Source organism: Vigna angularis, chromosome 5, assembly GCF_016808095.1.
Source record: "Vigna angularis cultivar LongXiaoDou No.4 chromosome 5, ASM1680809v1, whole genome shotgun sequence".
In the NCBI taxonomy this organism is placed as follows: domain Eukaryota; kingdom Viridiplantae; phylum Streptophyta; class Magnoliopsida; order Fabales; family Fabaceae; genus Vigna; species Vigna angularis.
In genome coordinates, this window is record NC_068974.1 from 31,533,366 (window position 1) to 31,553,267 (window position 19,902).

Here is a 19,902-nt window from a genome sequence, read left to right on the forward strand (position 1 = left end):
AAAAAAATTATTCTTTTAGAAACTTTTTTCAAACTCTTTCCAAAACAAATATTATATAGGGGTTTTTTTTGGAAACTCATATGGGAAGACATTATATATTAAGAAGTGAGGTTTAAACCTAACTCAATTCCACAATACCGGTTCGTAAGGTGAGGTTTGCACCTCATTTATATATTATAAATTGGTCTTATCTCTAGTCAATGTAGGACTTCCAACATACCCCTTTCACCTTGAGGTATAAATATCTCGAGCGTGATAGTAAAAATGGATGGTCCGATAGTGGCCCGACAACGGATGAAAACAGAAATGTTCACATAGATCTCGCTAGGATAAGCTCTGATATCATATTAGAAAGTGATTTTTAAGCTTAACTCAACCCCACAAAACCGGCTTGTAAGGTGAGGTTTACACCTACTTATATATTATAATTGGTTTTATCTCTAATCGATGGAGGACTTCCAACATTATATACATGCCAGAAAGTTTATTTCAGAAATCTCATTTTAAAATATTTATTCTATAATATATTTCTTGCATTTCGAAAATTCTATTCTAAAAATAGTATTTTGAAAAAATAGTTCTAAAAATTATATTTCAAAAATTTCATTATGAAAATAATACTCTGAAAATTGTAAAGAGTCTGTTTTAGAAACTTTTTAAAATATGTAACTTGGAAGTCACTTTTTAATAAAATGGTCATTTTGAAAATACGAGGAAGTGCATGGAAAAATTGTGAGTGCAAGAAGAAAAAACCTTAATTAAAAATAAATGGATCATTTACTAAACAATACAACTATGAAAATATAATTAAAAAATTAATTGTAAAAATTTGTTAACATCATTTACTTGGATGAACAATATAACAGCCAAAATAAAGGAAACAGTAGAGATATTTAATAAAAAGGATAAAAACATCATTGATTAAAGAATAAAAAATAATTTTTTTATTAAAAATCATATGGAATGTTTAATATTATATATGTTATGTAAAATTTTATATACTAGTTGACTATTTATTTTTTATGTAATATTTAATATAGAATTTTCAATTTATATTTCAATTCCTAATAATTTTATATTCTCAAGAAAGATAGTGAGATGATGGATTATTTGGTTAAGGAGGGTAGTCTTATTCGATGCCCTTGGTTGTTCATTATAGCTCTCCCCCATTAAGGTTTAGGTTATTTAGCTTATGTCATGGATATTCTCTTTTCTTTGTTCTAATTAGTAAAAATATATTTTTTAAATAAAATAAATTTTAATAATTTTGTTTAAAAAATTTTCTTATTATATCACATTGTATAGGATTTTTATAAAGATTAAATATGTTTTTAGTTTCACAAGTATCAAGTGGTTTTAGGTTTCATTTCTCCAAACTTTGTTTCACTTTGATTCTTTACCTTAAGAAAACTATAATTTTTAGTCCTCCAAAAGTAACGACTTTGAATTTTGACTAAGATGGCTAACGGTGTGTCACGTTTCATGCCACTTTAGATATGAAAATATGCAAATCAAATTTCCTACTTTTGTTCAGATCATCAAACTGTTTGGGTTTCTTCTTGTCCCTTCCAAGTATCTTCCTCGACTCATACATCTGCGTCCGCAACATCTTTTCCTCTACTAGTCATGCGAACACCAATGCACCTCAATTGAGTCAGGCTGTCGCCGCTGGGATTGTCACTGGCGAATCTTGTTGCCATTGTAGAAGAGTCAGAAACAATAATGATACACACGAAAGGAATTGTGAAGTCTGTCCGTATTTATAATTGGATTACCTGACATACACGAAAAAGTAAATTATTGAGTTTTTTTATGGAAAATGACAAATGAAGAGAGTTTTTCACAATAAAATAATATAAATACATTATTTCATTTACTTTTTTTTGTGTATGTAACGTAGTCCACATACAGACAGAGTTCACAGTTCCTTTTGTATGTACCACTTATGTTTCTGACTCTTCACTTTCCTTATTCACTTTTTTGTCGTAATTGTTGATATATAATATCAGTACTTTTTTTCCCTTTTCAAATATTTATAAAAAAAATATTATACAAAAATTAAAAAAAATGTTTTATTTTAAAAAAAATGAGTTTGATAAAAATTATTCTCGTTCTTACATGTATGCATTCACAATAAAAAGATAATCAGGATTTACGTAGTTTAAAAATAAAATAGGTGTTGATTTGAGTTTTTCAATTTTGAAAAAAAAATGTTTTTTATATTTTTAAATTATTTGAAAAGATAGCGAGCAATGCAACCAATTGTATAGAAAAAAAACGCAAAAAATAAAAATATTTGTTGATTTTTTATTTTTTATATTTTTTATTTATTTTAGAAAAAACAGTGTATGTGTGAGGAAAGTGCAGTACCAAAAAGTTAGTAAAGTAGGGTGTGAGAAGTTAAAATAAGTGTTTTATAAAGTAAAAATAAAGGCCCCAAAAGGTAAAAAGTAACAAAAAAAATGAAATGTTAGGTATATGTGTGAAACATGGGGTTGTATGAGTAGTTGGTGTAGGAAGTAAAAGTTCCAAAAAAAATGAAATGTTAGGTATAACTGTGAAACATGGGGTTGTATGAGTAACTGTGTTGGTGCAGAGAATGAAAGCACGAGATGGAGGAATAAAAAAGCGCAGCCCAACCCAGAAATAAAAAGTTTAATTATTATTTTAGTTTCAATTTTCATCCAGAATATTAAGTTGGTGTTCCAATTTTTATTTTTTGTGATAAGTTTATATAATTAGGCCTTTTATGTTAGTATCAAATAAAAAATATTAAAAACAGTGTCAGATATCATTTTTTCATTTCAATTTGTTCTGTAATGTAGTGTTATCAAAATGGATAATTCCGCTTAATCATTATTGGTTGGTGACTTAGTAAATGAATCAAACTCGACATATTTATTAGTCAAAAAATTTAATCTCATCCCTACCTATTACCAGTTGATAAGTTAACTTTGTTTCAATTTAAATCCTTTATTAGACCTGTCAAATAGATTTATATAATGAGATTTGATCATAGATTGTCTAGATGGGTTAGGATAAAAAAAAAAGTCCACAAAACAAAAAACAAAATTATTATTAAAAAAGCCGACATAATCAAATATGTCCAAAGCCTTATAGATTAAGACCAACCCATAAACATTTTTTTTAGATTTCTTAAATATAATTATATTAACATTATTAATATTAATTTAACAAAAGAAATTTATAATATAAAAATTATATAAAACAATAAATAAATAAAAATATTGAGCTACAAATAAATAATTAAAAAAATGTTTTCAACCTAAACGAATACAGTACATAATTAAATAGAAACTCTAAAATTTTAAATATATTCATAATACTTATGATTTTAGTATATTATTTTTTTATATATCTAATAACAATATTTATTTTATTTATAAAAGTGTAAATAAATTAATTTTTTCTGTAATGATAATTAGAAAAATTACGATATTAAATAAATATTTTTTTAATATAATTTCATACTTCTATAAAATTTTAATTACTTTTATTTTGAAATTTGTGGTGTTAATGGTTACGCTGGATTTGCATTAAATTGTTTCTCTTAATTAAAAAATGAGGCTAGCAAGAAGATTTTAAACTTTTAACCAAGGTTTAATGTTTTCGTAGGTCCCTATTTTCATCTAGAATCTCAAATAGGATCCTTTTTTTTTGGCGTCTCAATTGAGTTCTTATTTTTACAAAATTGAATCAAATAGGGTCTTTCCGTCAAATTGATCAGACGGCGTTAAGTATTGTGTCACCTGACATACTGACAAATTAAAAACGTGGGTAAATTCTATTATTTTAAATTTTGAATTAAAAAATTAAGTTAAAAGAGTAGAAATTCAATTAAAAAAAGGGCAAAGTTGGCAAATTTGAAAATTCAATTACAGGAAATTCAATTACAGAGCCCCGTTCTCTCTCCAATTGCGATATGGAAATGAAAATGGGGAAAAGAGTGGAAATTTAATTACAGAAAACCCGATTAAACTCCTCCTCGGTTCACTTTAAGGTCATGGACTCCATGGAGAAAGGTCCCTCCCCTATCAAACCCGAACACGATTCCGATAGTGACAATGATGACGACGACAATGACGATGATCAAGATCTGTACCAAGAGATCAACCAGAACAGCCACACTCGAAGCTTGAACAGGTTGTACAAGAATGAGTTTCCGGGTTCCTGTGCCGGTGAGTTTAGGATTTGAATTCCCACCGGGATGCCCCCTGCTCAACCCAGGTTTGGCTCCAAGATTTTTGGGAAGGTTGGGAATCAGAAATCCAGCCCTAATTTGAATCAAAACCCTAGCCCTAATTCTAATTTTGGGAAGAAGAGAGATGGTGGTTGCTATTAAGGTTTTAGGAGATGGATTTGTGAGGATGGAACATATGAAGATGGAGATGGCGAGGGAGATGGAAACTATGCGCATGGAGATGGAAATGAAGCGCACCTAGATGATTCTGGAGAAGAAGAAAAATGCGAGATGATTCATGGAGATGGAAATTAGGCCTTTGCCAAGGCAGTTTCAAAGAAGAAGAAGGCGAAGATTGTGTCTTCCCCTCAGCAGGTAAAAGAAGAAGGTCAAAATTTCCCCAAATTGTAGAGAGAATGGTGCTTTCTGGAATTGAATTTTCAACTTTGCCAATTTTGCCCATCTGTAATTGAATTTCCACTCTTTTAATTTAATTTTTTAATTCAAAATTTAAAATAATAGAATCCACCCACTCTTTTAATGACACGTGTGTTAAAACAACACTGTCAGCATGCCAGGTGACACAATACTTAACGCCGTTGACGGAAAGACCCTATTTGATTCAAATTTGCAAAAATAAGGACTCAAAAAAAGAAAGGATTCTATTTCAGATTCTAGACGAAAATAGGGATCTATTAACACATTAAACCTTTAAAAAAAAGAAAAAGTTGTTTTTTGAAATAATTGAAGTTCCATAAGAAAAGAAGGATCGTGATGGTTGAAACAAGAAGTAGAGAGGATCAGAAGAGAGTGTGAAGCTGTGAAAGAGATGGCGCTCGTAACAACAGAGCCAACCATAAACGAAGGGCCTCTGTTCGCCGAAGTTGACATGGCTTCGGATTTCAACGCCCCCACTGTTCGAGCCACCGTTATTCAAGCTTCCACCATCTTCTACGACACTCCAGCCACTCTAGGTCCTTCTACTCTTCCCTTTTCATCCGTTACCCTTTTTCTCTTTCTTCTCAAATTTCCCTTCTTTTCGTATTTCTGTGTTGAAAGCGCCATCTGGGGTACTCCGGATTCGAGAAGTTATGTAATTTGTTGGGAAATTAAATTGGTTGGTGATTTCTGTGTGCAGATAAGGCAGAAAGGTTGTTGGGTGAAGCCGCAGGGCATGGGTCCCAGCTTGTGGTGTTTCCAGAAGCGTTTGTGGGAGGGTACCCGCGTGGTTCCGATTTTGGGGTTTCTATTGGAAATCGCACGGCCAAGGGAAGAGAAGAGTTTCGCAAGTATCATTCTGCAGCCATTGATGTGCCTGGTAAGGCCTAAGATCAAACACTCGTTGCAGTTCAGTTGCTAACTTTCTTTATGTTGAAACTAATTACTATAAAACAGATAGGAAAAAAAAAACTTATTTGCATTCACTTTGGACACCTGAATCAAGTTCAAACTCCAAGACATGATATATTAGATAAACATTCACATTTTGTTTCCAGGTTTAAGAATTGATCATGAGAGAAAAAAGGTCCAATGATTAGCATATTTCTGTTGAAATTGTATTTACCAGATGTTTGATGTTACTGTGTCTGTAACTGACATCTGATTACTGCTAAATTTCTGCCTTCGTGTTTCTATCTTCTTCTTTCTTTTTTTTTTCTCAAGGCAGAGAAATTGAACCTAATCAAATGCCTAGTTTGTTCAATGTACATGGGGGCATGGATCACAAACTTTAGCCGAAATTTATTACTAATTTACTATTCTTAGTGCAAATATAATAGAGCACGATTCAGGTTTAACAAGTAAAACATGAATAAGAGAATAAGGATTTAGGATTTATTTAATTGTTATTTTAGAGTCAAATTTTCTGCTTTTCTTATTTTTTTATGTATATGTTCAAAATTTTAATATAATTTTGTATTCAAGGTAAGATCTTAGTTCCGTATTAAACTTTTAAAGGTAACAATTGGTTGCGCTAATGTCAACTAACATTTTTTCTATCTTATAAACATATAAAGGGTTGCGGGAATCAATATGCTCTCTGCTGAGAATTTTTGATCTAGGTCTGTTTGGTATTATGTGAAGTATAGGTGAAAATTTTAAGAATTCTTTTACCTTTATTCTATCTTTTATCCAACTTAGATTTGTCAAAGTGGGCTAAAGTCAGTTATTCAACCCTCCTCATGGGTATGAGTTAAATTAGACTAGAAAACTTACAATTTTTGGTATGGGTTGAAGTTGAACTTAATCTACTAAGAATCTGACTCACCAGAGTTGAATCCGTGATGCTGACTCGCTAATTCATGATAAAAAAAATAAAAAAGACTTAATAGCATTTTTTGTCTTGTATTTGTAGCAATGATTCAATGTTTTTTCTCTATTTATTTTTTATTTAATGTGGTTCCTATATTTTATTTAAAAGGACTCGGTCCTTCTGTTATATCAAAGTTAGCGCCATTCCTCTTATATCACACCCTTGAGATTGAACAATAAACTTGGATTGAACAAAAACACCTGAAAAATAACGGGTGATTATTTTAGCAGATGTCAATTCATCTTCTTCTAAATAAAACTATCTAAGGATGAGTCTATTTAAAAAATACAAGGATCACATCGATTAAAAAATAAAAGATCACCAAATATAGAGACCAAATTTACCAAGCCCAACACAATTAAAATAAATGGGGTGAGGAAACACACATTCTCACAGTTTCAATATCTCGAGCTCTCCTTCTCCTTCACTTTTTTTTTCTCTCAAAATCAAAATCTCTCAATTAGCATGTTCTTTTAAATTTAAGATGTATTTGCCTATTTGAGTTTTTATTTTGAAATAAATATGTTGAATTAATTTTTGAGATTATTTAAATTTTATTTGGATTTAATTGGAATTATCATTTAGTATTTATGTTTGGTATGCATATTAATGATATTTACAATTGTCAATTACATGTATTGTTCCTTACAATGAAATTTGCTGGTATTGCTTTTCCTTTATTCTCTTTCTTTATCGGTTATTAGATTTTTCTTTCTGTCATTACATTATATAAACACTCATGCATTATTTGATAACTTTCTTCGCAAAATAGTTATGATGAATTTCCAATTAACTAATTACTGAATTATTATCTATATCTTCAATATTACTGACATAAGAGGACCATAAGTTTTTCAAACGGTTGTTTAAGCCTAAGAACTAAAGCAAAAAAAAATATTAAGGAAAAGAGGATTTTATTTTTGATCTACTACCAGTTTTCCCTAACCTACTAGGTTAAAAACTAATCCTTCCCAATACTCGTTGGTTCAGCGAGTTTTTGCACACGGTGGAATCAAATATAGGTTTTTCGTTGCATGAATCATCCCAGAATACGTGAGAACAGGGTGTCTATAAAGATTTACCTATTAAAAGGTTGAAAATATTGTATTAGTCTTACTTTGTTTTAAACTTGATTTTTTTTCACTACCTCTAGAAATTTTGAATTCTTTTTTTAAATTCATATAGTTGTTTTATTTGAGTGTAATGTGAATAGGAAGTTGCACAATAGATAAAGATAGACGAGTTGAATAATATATAAATAAGAAAACCCACAAAATTAATAATACCTTGGGTTTTGGGTTGTGTATAATGTCAAACTCACGTGTGTGGTCGTTTTGAGTTCCTTTCAATTTGTAGTTCTTTTTTTTAGTTTGTTGTGGAAATAGCTCAAACAAGCTCACTAGACCGTCTACAACACAAAAGAACAACACAATATCAGAGAAAACCCACGAAAAACAACTAGATGGTTATACAAGAAACACAAAGAAAATAATGTGGTTCAGTTGAAGTATTAACGAAATTCAATTTATGTCTATAGTGAGAAATTCACTATTAAATAAAGATTACAACTCAAAGTTTCTCTCTAAGTAAACTCTGAACTCTCAGATTCGTTAAAACAGTTAATACAAGGTCTTATTTATACTGAAATAACTGTCATAACTAACTTGCATAATATCGCCTAAACCAGTGGAGAAGTCACATGAACCATGCTCCCACCGCTGAACTTGAAAGTCAAGTAGGCAGACTCTCAAATGATAGATGAAGGAAGTCACAATCTGATGTAGAGTAGACATTATGATACTATGAGACTATCTAGGAACCTTAAAAATATTTTTTACTGAGTTAATATTCACAGAGTTATAATTTTATTATTGAATATATTGAAAAACTATGTATTATAATTTTATTATTGAATATAGTGAAAAACTATGCATGAGATTAATCTTTCTTGTGTAGAAAATACATATAGAGTACTTTATAATGAAAGAAATATAGGTTAAACCCATAGTGCAAACTTCAATCGGTTGGAAATTTTTTCAAAAGAACCTTAGGCTCTAGATATATGTTAAGAAGTGGACTTTAAACCTAATTCAACTCCATAAAACTGGCTTATAAAAGGAGGTTCGCATCCACTTATATACTGTAAATTGGTCTTATCTCTAATCAATGTGGGACTTCCAACCCATCCCTCTCACGCTGATAGCGACCGGAACAATATGTCTAACAAACAACAAATTTCGTCAGGATAGGTTCCAACAATGGCTCTGATACTATGTTAAGAATATAATGAAAAACTATGTATGAAATTAATTTCCCTTATGTAGAAAATACATGTAAGGTACTTTATTTATAATAAAAGATAAATATAAGATATCTAATAATCTAAGATATCTAGCAAAGCTTCGTGCTATCAAAACTAAAGCACGGAGAAAATCCATATGTTAAACCGTGGATTCTTCCCTTAAAGCTTAGGATAGCTGGTCCACATCTTGGAACAACCTCCCAAGGTTCTCATCATGATTCGTGAGTGAATCTCTTTCTTCCACTTCAATTTCTAATAAGCTCAAACAAGTACAATGAAGGACACATTGAACGGCAGATTGTCAGTTGAGAAACATATAAGCTATCAAAACTAAAGCACGGAGAAAATCCATATGTTAAACCGTGGATTCTTCCCTTAAAGCTTAGGATAGCTGGTCCACATCTTGGAACAACCTCCCAAGGTTCTCATCATGATTCGTGAGTGAATCTCTTTCTTCCACTTCAATTTCTAATAAGCTCAAACAAGTACAATGAAGGACACATTGAACGGCAGATTGTCAGTTGAGAAACATATAACTGAAGAAAACTCTCAAACTTAATGCCTCAAGGATCTTTTATTATGATGGTGTCAAACACACTTGTATGGTTGGTTCATAGTACATTGGTGAAGATTTCTCGTCGTTTTTCCCATTAGATTCCCAATAAATGGTATTAAATCAATGGAGGATACTTAAAAGGGAAATTTGTTAATTGAAAAACATATAAGATTTTGGGTCTGCCAATCACATTTGTATGGTTGGCTCATGGTCCTTTAGTGAAGATCTCGTTTTGCTTCTCCCCCTTGGATTACCAATAATTTCAAATATTATAAAACCATGTCCTTTCAAATCTTTTAAATTGGTATATACAACTCCAATAAAATTCATACAACAAAATCTTAGTCATAAAAGTCTTAACAAAAATTATTAGTAGTAAAATTCTTCAACATACCCAAGTCCCTGAAGTTATTAGCAAATTTTGTATCGTTGTAGGTCCTGAAATTATTACTCGTTGATTTTGAATGACAATATTTCAAAAAAAACCATGTCCCTGTAAATATTACTCATTGAGTTTTAAAGATCCAAGTTAGTGTTTCCATTAACAAATGTTGTATTGTTGTAGGTCCTGAAGTTGATAGATTAGCAACAATGGCAGGGAAGTATAAAGTACATTTAGTGATGGGTGTGATAGAGAGGGATGGCTACACACTTTATTGCACCGTTCTATTCTTTGATTCTCAAGGTCATTACCTGGGAAAGCACAGGAAAATCATGCCAACGGCATTGGAGCGGATTATCTGGGGATTTGGGGATGGATCAACCATTCCCGTGTTCGAAACTCCCATTGGAAAGATAGGTGCTGCCATTTGCTGGGAAAACAGGATGCCACTATTAAGGACTGCAATGTATGCCAAAGGTTGGAGTTCTTTAGTTTTTCTATCTTCTTGTTACACTCAGTGTTGTAGCATTGTGCTTTTTCTTGTATTGGGACTGGTTCTTCACAAGTATAGTGTGCTATCATGTTTTGTGTAAAAAAAGTTTTTACAGTATCATCTAATTAGAAATTATTTTTGCTACCATGTTTAACATAGTTACTATTAAAATCAACAAATTTACCATGACGATTTGTTATCAGATGATAGAGTGAAAGACTTTTACACTGTAAGCACATGTATTATTTGTTCTTATGCTTTTTCTAATGCTACGGGGATTTGTTAATGTAAAGATGTTTCACTGTCAACCAATTTAAAATAGAGAAAATAATCTATCGACTGACCGTGTAAAGAATATTTACTCTGTCATCCAATAACAAATTATGTATGATAAATTTGCTGACTATTACCCTAATTAGCTTAAAAACACACTGACTGTGATTTTTTATTGGCTAACATAGTCAAAGTTTTAACACTATGATTGCATAGAAATTAAGCTTTAAAAAGTATGACTTTTAGAGTATCTATTGCAACAGTGAATAATTTTAATCATGACAATTCATGATTAGATGTCATTTGTATATATCAAGACATTCTAATTAAATCTCCATGCAATAGGTATAGAGATATACTGTGCTCCTACAGCTGATGCCAGGGATGTGTGGCAAGCATCAATGACCCACATTGCACTTGAAGGTGGATGTTTTGTTTTGTCAGCAAACCAGTTCTGTAGGAGAAGGGATTACCCTCCCCCTCCAGAGTATGTTTTTGCTGGCACAGAAGAGGACCTGACACCTGATTCTGTTGTATGTGCTGGGGGTAGTGTCATTATATCACCATCAGGGGCTATTCTGGCTGGACCAAATTATGATGGGGAGGCACTAATCTCAGCAGACCTTGGTATGTCATGTTTACTCTAGCTGCTTCCATTGTCTTACAATGCTCAGAAGAGTATTACTTTCTTTGATGATGTTTTTGTTGGGGAACAAGGGTTTTAAAGGTATGTACCAAAAGAAAACAGCAAAGGAATACCCTATAACTCTATACCAATGTCTATATAGTAGTTAGAAAGATAATTAGAAAGGATGGTAGTTAGACAATATATAAATAACAATGTCTATAACTCTATAACAATAGCAAAGGGATACCCTATTTTGTTTACTTATTTTACCTCTTTTAACTACTATAAATCTAACAGAATGTCTCTTTCCCCTAGTATAAATAAAGGGTTTGAGGTATTATGTGGGCAGTGAGATTGATTTGTAACTAACTGATAATAATAGTAATAATAATTACTTCTTCAATCTTCCATAGTATTTCACTTTTTTCCCTCAAACTCTTCATTCTGGAGTTTGCTGAGCTTGTTTTTGATTGGTTAAGATATTCTCTGTGTGACCACTTTCTTTGTCTTTGGTTATTGAAAGCTATTAACGCTGTGATTCTTGAAAATTTTGAACAGATCTAGGAGAAATAGCAAGAGCTAAGTTCGATTTTGATGTGGTTGGACACTATTCAAGGCCAGAAGTGCTTAGCTTGACTGTAAAGGACCATCCAACGAATCCAGTCACTTTTACATCAACATCAAAAAAAATTGAGGACAACACCAAGTAGTGTCTTTCTTTCATGTTCAGCAACTTCTGAACCTGACACCTTTGTATTTTAACGTTTGTGTTTCATATATGGAAGTTGTTTGGGCTTTAGCTTGTACTGTAAGCTCTTGCATTTTGGTTTGGTTTATATGACCACATTAAAAGGATAAATTCAGACACCAAAATAAGGGTTTTCAAAATTCAGCTTTTTAAAGAAAAAACTAAACTGAATGTTAAACAATTGTGTACAAAGAGAACCTTTCTATAAAAGTACTTTTGCTCGAACCAAAAAGTTTTTATAAATTTATTTTGGTTCAAATTAGTTTTATGCTTGATATTTAATGTGTTCTTTCTCTATTAATTCGTTAACACGCATTTTTTTTGACTTCCATAAACAAACAATAGAAAGTGGCAGAACAGAAGCATGTTACTAAACAGATTCCTTTGAGTGCCTACGATTCTTTGATCCACATAAAGTTTACCATGTGGTGATAAATCATCATGTATAATTTCAAGAAATAGTAGCACAATTAATATGAACAGAAGAAGGTGCTAGGAACCCATTAATACTGGAAACGTTTGTTTTGGAAAAGTTAAAGCCGTTGTTGTCAAATAATATCCATCATGGCCCACCACACGATGGTTGATTCAAAGTTCCAAACAGAGGCAACACAGGGTACAGAATTCAAATATTTGAATTGTTGGAGTTGGAAGTATCCAATGATAATGTTATCCGTCACGCTGTCACGGCCAGTACTGTTTCATTTAAATCACAACTATGCATCTCTCTAACGTATAATTGTGTCCCCAGAATAGTTTTTAGCAGCAGACTCTTTGTTCTTATCTCATTTGTTTTAATGTCAAGCCGAAAAGCCTCCATTATTTCCTTTTGGAACTGAGGAAAATTAAATTCCATGTGTGACAATGACATTGTTTGCCAGCAATTTTCGTCCTGGTGGATTATTAACAACTTGTTCAAATTAGATTCTTTCTTTTCTTTTATAGATATGTCGGCTGAATATTCAAATAGGAACATTTACTTGTACATCAAATGCCAGTAAAGCTAGTACTAACTAGCACAAAACTGCAGTATGCGACTCTATTCAGTATGTACATTTTTTTTCTTGCTCTGGCTTTAACAATTACCACACATAACAATGATATAAGAGCCTTGAACATATTTAACTCATCAAAGACAGCATTTACAGTTTAGAACAGATATAGTAGAAGCTATCTGTGATAATAAGTTACTCACTACCACTATCAAAATTCTCAACATCAAGACTTTTCTCCTGCAATTTCTTGCTTCAAATTGTCATCCTCCAGGGCAAGACCTTTTTCCCCAGCTTCTCCACCAGCACACTGCAAAGTTAATAGTCTACCAGTTATCTTATCAGAATTAACACATGAGATAGAGTCTTGGAGCCCCTTAATTGACCTTTTGCTTTGAGTTTCATCCTTATCTTCTTGTATCCGAGCTTGTGAGAGAAATTCAATCGACCTATCAGGATCAAAATGATCAGAAACTTCCTGAATATTTATGGAAAAATCCCTCTTCCTACCACTTGAAGTTCCCTTGTTGAAGCAAATACTTCCCCACTGAATTTTCTCAGAGAAAGACTTTCTCCCTATACTTTCTTTTTCAATTGAAAATCTCTTGTCTTGACCATCATTTTCACTCGCAAAACTCCACTTGTAGCCTTTGCTGGCATCATCCATGTTCAACTCAATTGAATGGAGATCACTGTCATCTGAGTCATCATCTCTTCCTTGTCCTACATCGTTTTCAACATCTGAATCATCCTCTTTCTCTGCATTCTGGAATCCCCTACAGACATTGTTGAAATAAGACTCAAGATCCTTGATATTTTTACATTCTGGAGAAACATCCTCATTTTGTCCATCTTTAGTCCTCACATAGTCCTCAAGCTCATTCCTCAGCTTTTCCAGGAAAGCATTCTTCTCCTCAAACTGATACTTAGCCTCTGAAAGCTTCATCTGGACTCTCTCTTCGCGTAAGAGATCAGCTAACTGAAGCATTTCCCTTTCCTTCTCCACCTCCTCGCGAACTTTAGCCGATTCCCTTTTCAGTTCCTCCACCTGTGCTCTATCTTCCCCGATGCCTCTAGCCAGTTCATCACAAATTTGCTCCAGAATCTCCTTTGCACGCTTCTCCCTTTCAAGCTCTTTGGATGTTTTCAAATGGGAAGCTTTTACACTGGCCATCTCTTTGGCAATCTTCTTGTTCAACCGTTCAGTTTGCCTTCTCAACTTCTTCTCCACCGCAAGCTCTTCTGCCACATTCTTTATGGCATCATGAACCCTTTCTCGTTCTCTTCTTTTCCAAACAGCCTTCTCTTCTCCGAAATGCTTCATGACATACTCCATATCGTTCTGGTTTGAACGCTGTTCTTGGATCAGTTGATCAATTTGGTGGCACACTCGATCAAGCTCACTCCCCAAAGCCAAGACAAGGGGCATGCTTGATGCTTGCTGCTCTCTAAGGCACATTTGATTTAACACCTTCAGAAGCTTCTTCGATGTAGATAATCCACTTCTAGCTTCCTTCAGACGGTTCTTAACACCACCACTGCGTTTGCCACGATTCTTCTCGCTTTTTAACTGATTTTCCACCTCCTGCGTTTCAACTTTTCAACATAGTTCAGTTTCATCCTTCCCACCAACAGAAGCAAAAGAACAAAACACCGATATGTGCAACAAAATTATAAATTATTCAATTAATCAGATCTATATCTAAAGTTTCTTGTCGTTACTATTTCAATTGAAATGAAAATCTGAAATATCTAATCTAGATACAGGAGACCATGTAAAGGGCATAAAATAAAGGTTCAAAGTGAACAATAACAGTCTAATCTTTAAACTTGTGATTTCCAATTTAGGAGCAGTAAGTTCATCGTTGTAACTTGAAAGTTCAGACAATTCACTATATTTTAAGACAGAATCCTTGTAAACAATTTAAAAGACATCATGGGCACAACTTGTATTGATAAGAGGGTTGGGAGAATCACACCAAAAGCTAGTGAGAAAATCCAAGTCCTTACGAACCCCACACCTCACCACATCCCCACATACCAATTGATAAGAATGAACTACACAACAAAAAGTCTCACGTCTAGGAGAGCCCAAAGCCTAATAAACCCCACACTAAAATCCCGCACTTCCAATAAAGGACTCTAGTCTCATGTCTTGTCTTGAAATTGGATCCTTACATAATCTACCTATCTTCTATGTGGTCCATGAAATAAACCCCCCAATTAAAATAATAAATAAACACAACCGGAAGAACTTTGTGAAAACGATGACCAACAACTTATGCTTACCAAATTTCCAATTAGTCTGATAAATTCACTCTTTACCTCAATTAAATTATCATTGCTGTGAGCATCCAGAGCATCCAAATAGTAATCACCCGACAGAAGCTGATGAGAAAACCCCGACACTCTTCTTTTGCAGCTATCCCCTTCAAGACCCTTCATCCTCTGCACGAACAGAGGCAACCCAAAAATCACGCCACACCCAATGAAGCAACATAAGGAAAAAACAGAACTTTAACACGAATTTACCTCAGAGGCAGGACTATGCGATGGATCTGACATCTGTGACCGCAAAAAGCCCGATCTGGACAACCCCGAACCTTTCTCTCTGCCTCTACCCTTCTCCTTGCAGCCTCTCATTTGATCAACCTCGAACTCCTTCTTGAGCCGGGAAGGAGGCAAATCATTGATTTCCCAGAGTGTAGCAGCGAGTTTCCTGGCTGACACAGAAAGCTCCCTGTCCTTGGAGGAGGGTAACATGGAGGCAGAAGAATGCAAAGGCTTGGTGTGGTGTGTAGGAAGAGAAGGAGAAGTTGTTTTGGTCTTCCACATGGGAACTGGGGTGCTGGACCCTCCTTTCTTCCCAACCAAAATGGCCCTCTTGAAACGGTATCTTCTGACAAGAGATGAGGAAGAGGAGGAGGAGCAACCTCGTTTCCTAGTCTTGCTGTGGTTCTGTGTGAGACCTTCTTTGAGGTTGAGGTTGTTGTTGGTGTTATGACACGAGGGCATGGTGATGAGAATTGTGTGAAGGAGTTTGAGGTACCCGATAATCCCGGGTGTGCGAGATTCACATGAGGATTCGGGATAAGGGCATGGCATGCAGTATGTGTAGAGTGAGTGTGTGTGTGTGTGTGCGCGCTAAGTGCACAAAGTTCCTTGAAGCTAGGTGCCAGTTGTGGTCAGCATCATCATCTTCTCTCTTTTTTCAATGCTAAAATAGACATTAGACTATTTGGCCTTGAATTTAGCAAAGTGGGTCATCAAAGATCTTCTTTCTAGCTTTCTTTCTCCTTATGCTTGTGCTTGTGCTTATGTTCCTTCTTCTTCTTCTTCCACTCCTATTATTTTGAATGGCTAAAGGAGGTTGATGAGCAGGGAAAGTAGGAACATGTCAAAAAATGGAAAGATACGTTTTTGATGGAAAAGAAACTAAACAAACCGCAGAAGAAGCTTTAAGTTGAGTTTGGTGAGAGAAATTGAGTGTGTGAGAGGGAAAGAAAAAGGTGAGGGAAATCCTGTGAGAGGGAAGGGCGCACACAGTCTATTGGTCATTGGAAAACCCACTTAAAAAGAAGAGACAACGTGGCACACACGTGACCTGCATGTGCTTTCAATCAGGAACGTGCATGTGTTGTGTTTGTGTTACATAAAACTTCTAGGTTCAAGGAAACCTCCATGCCTCCAATCCAACACTATCTACTATAATATTTATATATATATATATATATATATATATATATATTAATTATTATTATTATTATCATTTAATATTTCAATTCATTGTCCTGATTTATGGCTTCATTCTCTGCACTGCCCTCATTCATTTCCTCAACCTTCTTATTCTGTAATTTTTTAATATTATGCATTCTGCATTTAGCACTTAAACCCTGATCACACCTGGAATGTTCTTCAAATCTGTCCATCATTGCACACTTTTCACCGTATCATCTCACCCTTTTCTTCAACTGTATTATTACTTTAATCCTAAAATTCTATTTTAAAGCTACAATCTTTCATCAAATTTTAAAACATTATAGCTTCAATGATAATATCACTGTGAAGAGTTTAGGATTTTAAGAAAGTTTAGATCTTTATTTTATAAATTATAGCTTGAATGATGATATCATTGTGAAGAGTTTAGGGTTTTAAGAAAGTTTAGATCTTTATTTAAAAATAATATTTTTAAGAATTAATGTGATGGTATTATGCATTTTAAGAAATCTTAATGTGATGGGTTAGTGTATTTTAATGATTTTTTTTCCCTTTTATCATGTGGAATATTTTCTTTCTTATCTCTCTTATGATTGATTGAATATATTTTTGTTGAATAAAAAGAGCATGCTGTCCAAGAATAATTTATTTTTTCTCTTCCTTCCTGGTGTCATCAATCCTTGAAGTTATAAGTTATTGTAATTGGACCAATCCCAATAATTTTCTTGATATGATTGAAAGATGATTAATAGTAAGATAAAGTTTAATTATTGTCACATCTCAGCATGTGGAGACTAGTAGTATAGTAATGCATTGAATGCTAAATCATTAGTAGTCTTGGGACTGATTTATTGTTTTTTTAATTTGAGGAATAGCAAGATTAATCAAATGGAGATAACCCTAGCATTACAACCAGATTAAGACAGATTATAGTGAAAAAAAACAAGGTAAAATCATTGAATAGAAGATAAAAGAGATGCGCTAGTTTGAAACACAATTAAAAATAAAAAATGCATTCATCCTTATGTGTGTAAAATGTTATCCACTATTTTATTTAAGTAATCTAGTTTATATAACTCATATTTTCATGCATATTCTTAATTTTTTCCTTCATAAGTTTAGTGTGTTTTTAATCCGACTCATTCTTGGTTCTTAATTAGCTTTTTCAACTATGACACATCTTCAAAATAATGCTTTTACACGTGTTCAATTTTCTCATTTTATCTAATGTGATATTACATTTATACTTAAATTTTTAATTATCTTTTTCAAACCACATTGGTTACTCTTCTTAAAAGAAAACTCAAAATCTTTGTGAAAGAAAATTCATTTCAGAAACACAATAATAATGAAATTTAAACTTAAATTACATAGAGAATTTAACATCACTTTTAATTAAAAAATTTAAGATAATCAATTTATAATTATTTTTTTATAAAATACTCTATTTTCTCATTTTTATTTACTATAAAACTTAAAATTACTATTAAATATTCAACTATTATATATAAAAAAAAGTTTTCAATGAACACCTACTGCATTTTGTTAAAAATGTTATCTATAGAAATCATTTATATCTTCCATTGTTAATACATAATGTAATTTCTACATCAATAAACCATGACAAAAACCATTCAATATCTATCCACTTAAACGAAAAATGCGACATTCATATTACATATCCTTCTATAATTAATAATTGCAAAGATATTGGTAAAGAAAAACAATTTAACTCTTTTCAATTAAAACAACAATAAAAAAAGGAAAAAGAAAAAGTTGAATATATATTTTTGCAATTAATTAAGAAAGAAAAAATGAAGAATGAAAATAAGCTTATGGGAAAAGAAAATAAGAAGCAGTTTAGGCGAAAAGAAAAAAAGAAGTACGGAGTAATAATTGAGGTAGGTGTCTAATCTCACACCACTGCCACCTTCTGCATCTTAAAACTCACAATCAATCATCTCAACAAGTCACCGGTTAATGCTTTCTTTTTCGATGTGGGCTCCAACAAACGCTTCAACTCCAACTTCCTTCCCAATTTTCCCATTATCGTCAGTCATCCTCTGTTTTCGTTTGGACATTTCCACGGAACATTCATTAACTGAATTCAGTTATCAAGAAATTTGAAATGGGTGTTTGGAGTTGGTGAAGACATTATTAATGGTTGAAGAAAGTGAAATGGTAGCTTCTTAATGTGAAGATTGCCGACAAGAGACGGTAGCTAGATGAAGCGATTGATGAATGAAAATATTGGTCCAATCGCTCCTTCAATTGCAAAATCAATCAACTCTTTCTCTCTGTCTCTTCCTACAACACACCACTCACCGCAAACGGAGAACAAAATTCAATGTACTTTTCCTCAATGCAACTGCCAAACGCTACCCAACTCTATTCAACTTCAATCTCTCTCATTAGCTACTGAACAATTTCTACCAAACCTTTCTCATTCATTTCTATTTTTCAATTACAATATAAAGTATTCTTTGCTTTCAAGTATTATTTCATTCCAAAGATTAAGGGTGTGTTAAACTAAGGGAGTGAATTTGAAAGAGAGGAAATAGATAAATTTGAAGAAATTTGACAATTGTTTCGAAAAATATTAGAGATAATTGAAAATGGATTTGAAAATAAAGTTTATGAAAATTTACGTAAAATTTCAGCAATGTGATAGATAAATAAAATGTTTTAATGAAAAAAAAATGAGATTGACAAATTGTGCTTAGTAATATAAAATGTTTTTTATAAATAATATATTTATTGATAAAAAATATTTGAAATAATAGAACTAATAAAAATTAATAAAAAACTAATAAAAACTAATAATATTATACTTAAATAATATTTTATTTAAGTAAAGTGTAATGTTTTTGTTTGAAATATAATTTTTTTAGTGTTAATAATAATATTATTAATTTATTTTATTATTTATGTTTATTATCATTTCAGTGATATTATTATTAATAAAATAAAAAATTTGGAATTGAATACATATTTCATGAATTCAATTACAGCAATTTTATGCATTGTGAAAGTTGAAATTATTAAAATTATTGAAGTGCAAGCTAAAATCACTCCAAAGCATATGACTCCTGATTAAAAAAAAGTGTTATCTCGCAAATGATCGAAAATCATTGTCTTCAAATGTTTGAAAACAAAAAAAATTTTAAAAATTAATCTGTCTTCGCTAATGCTTCTAAACAGTTAAAAATAGACAACAACTATAACACCTCAATGTTGAGCTGGGACCAACTAGAAATAGCATTTGAATAGAGGAGTTGTTTATCATATTCACCTCTGTT

At 32.4% G+C, this 19,902-nt stretch overlaps 2 protein-coding genes across 2 annotated transcripts; one reads left to right on the forward strand and one right to left on the reverse strand.

Annotated features, from left to right (window-relative positions):
• The first annotated feature begins 4,961 nt into the window (after positions 1-4,961).
• LOC108339531 (bifunctional nitrilase/nitrile hydratase NIT4A) lies at positions 4,962-11,945 on the forward strand. Its single transcript, XM_017576663.2, has 5 exons — positions 4,962-5,175; positions 5,340-5,519; positions 9,936-10,229; positions 10,864-11,145; positions 11,705-11,945. The coding sequence occupies exons 1-5, from the start codon at positions 5,031-5,033 to the stop codon at positions 11,854-11,856; spliced, it is 1,053 nt and encodes a 350-aa protein (XP_017432152.1). The 5' UTR covers positions 4,962-5,030; the 3' UTR covers positions 11,857-11,945.
• A 1,055-nt stretch (positions 11,946-13,000) lies between these two features.
• LOC108340557 (uncharacterized protein At5g41620) lies at positions 13,001-16,434 on the reverse strand. Its single transcript, XM_017578021.2, has 3 exons — positions 15,419-16,434; positions 15,212-15,334; positions 13,001-14,471 (listed from the first exon to the last, which is right to left on the reverse strand). The coding sequence occupies exons 1-3, from the start codon at positions 15,989-15,991 to the stop codon at positions 13,113-13,115; spliced, it is 2,055 nt and encodes a 684-aa protein (XP_017433510.1). The 5' UTR covers positions 15,992-16,434; the 3' UTR covers positions 13,001-13,112.
• Positions 16,435-19,902: the final 3,468 nt, after the last annotated feature.

Excerpts from the sequence above, each read along its gene's own strand:
- LOC108339531 (XM_017576663.2), top strand. The coding sequence starts at position 5,031 with ATGGCGCTCGTAACAACAGAGCCAACCATAAACGAAGGGCCTCTGTTC. Across the intron at positions 5,176-5,339 it reads CGACACTCCAGCCACTCTAG|ATAAGGCAGAAAGGTTGTTG; the intron begins GTCCTTCTACTC and ends TTCTGTGTGCAG. Across the intron at positions 10,230-10,863 it reads GACTGCAATGTATGCCAAAG|GTATAGAGATATACTGTGCT; the intron begins GTTGGAGTTCTT and ends TCCATGCAATAG.
- LOC108340557 (XM_017578021.2), bottom strand. The coding sequence starts at position 15,991 with ATGCCATGCCCTTATCCCGAATCCTCATGTGAATCTCGCACACCCGGG. Across the intron at positions 15,335-15,418 it reads CGCATAGTCCTGCCTCTGAG|AGGATGAAGGGTCTTGAAGG; the intron begins GTAAATTCGTGT and ends CTGTTCGTGCAG. Across the intron at positions 14,472-15,211 it reads GCAATGATAATTTAATTGAG|GAGGTGGAAAATCAGTTAAA; the intron begins GTAAAGAGTGAA and ends GTTGAAACGCAG.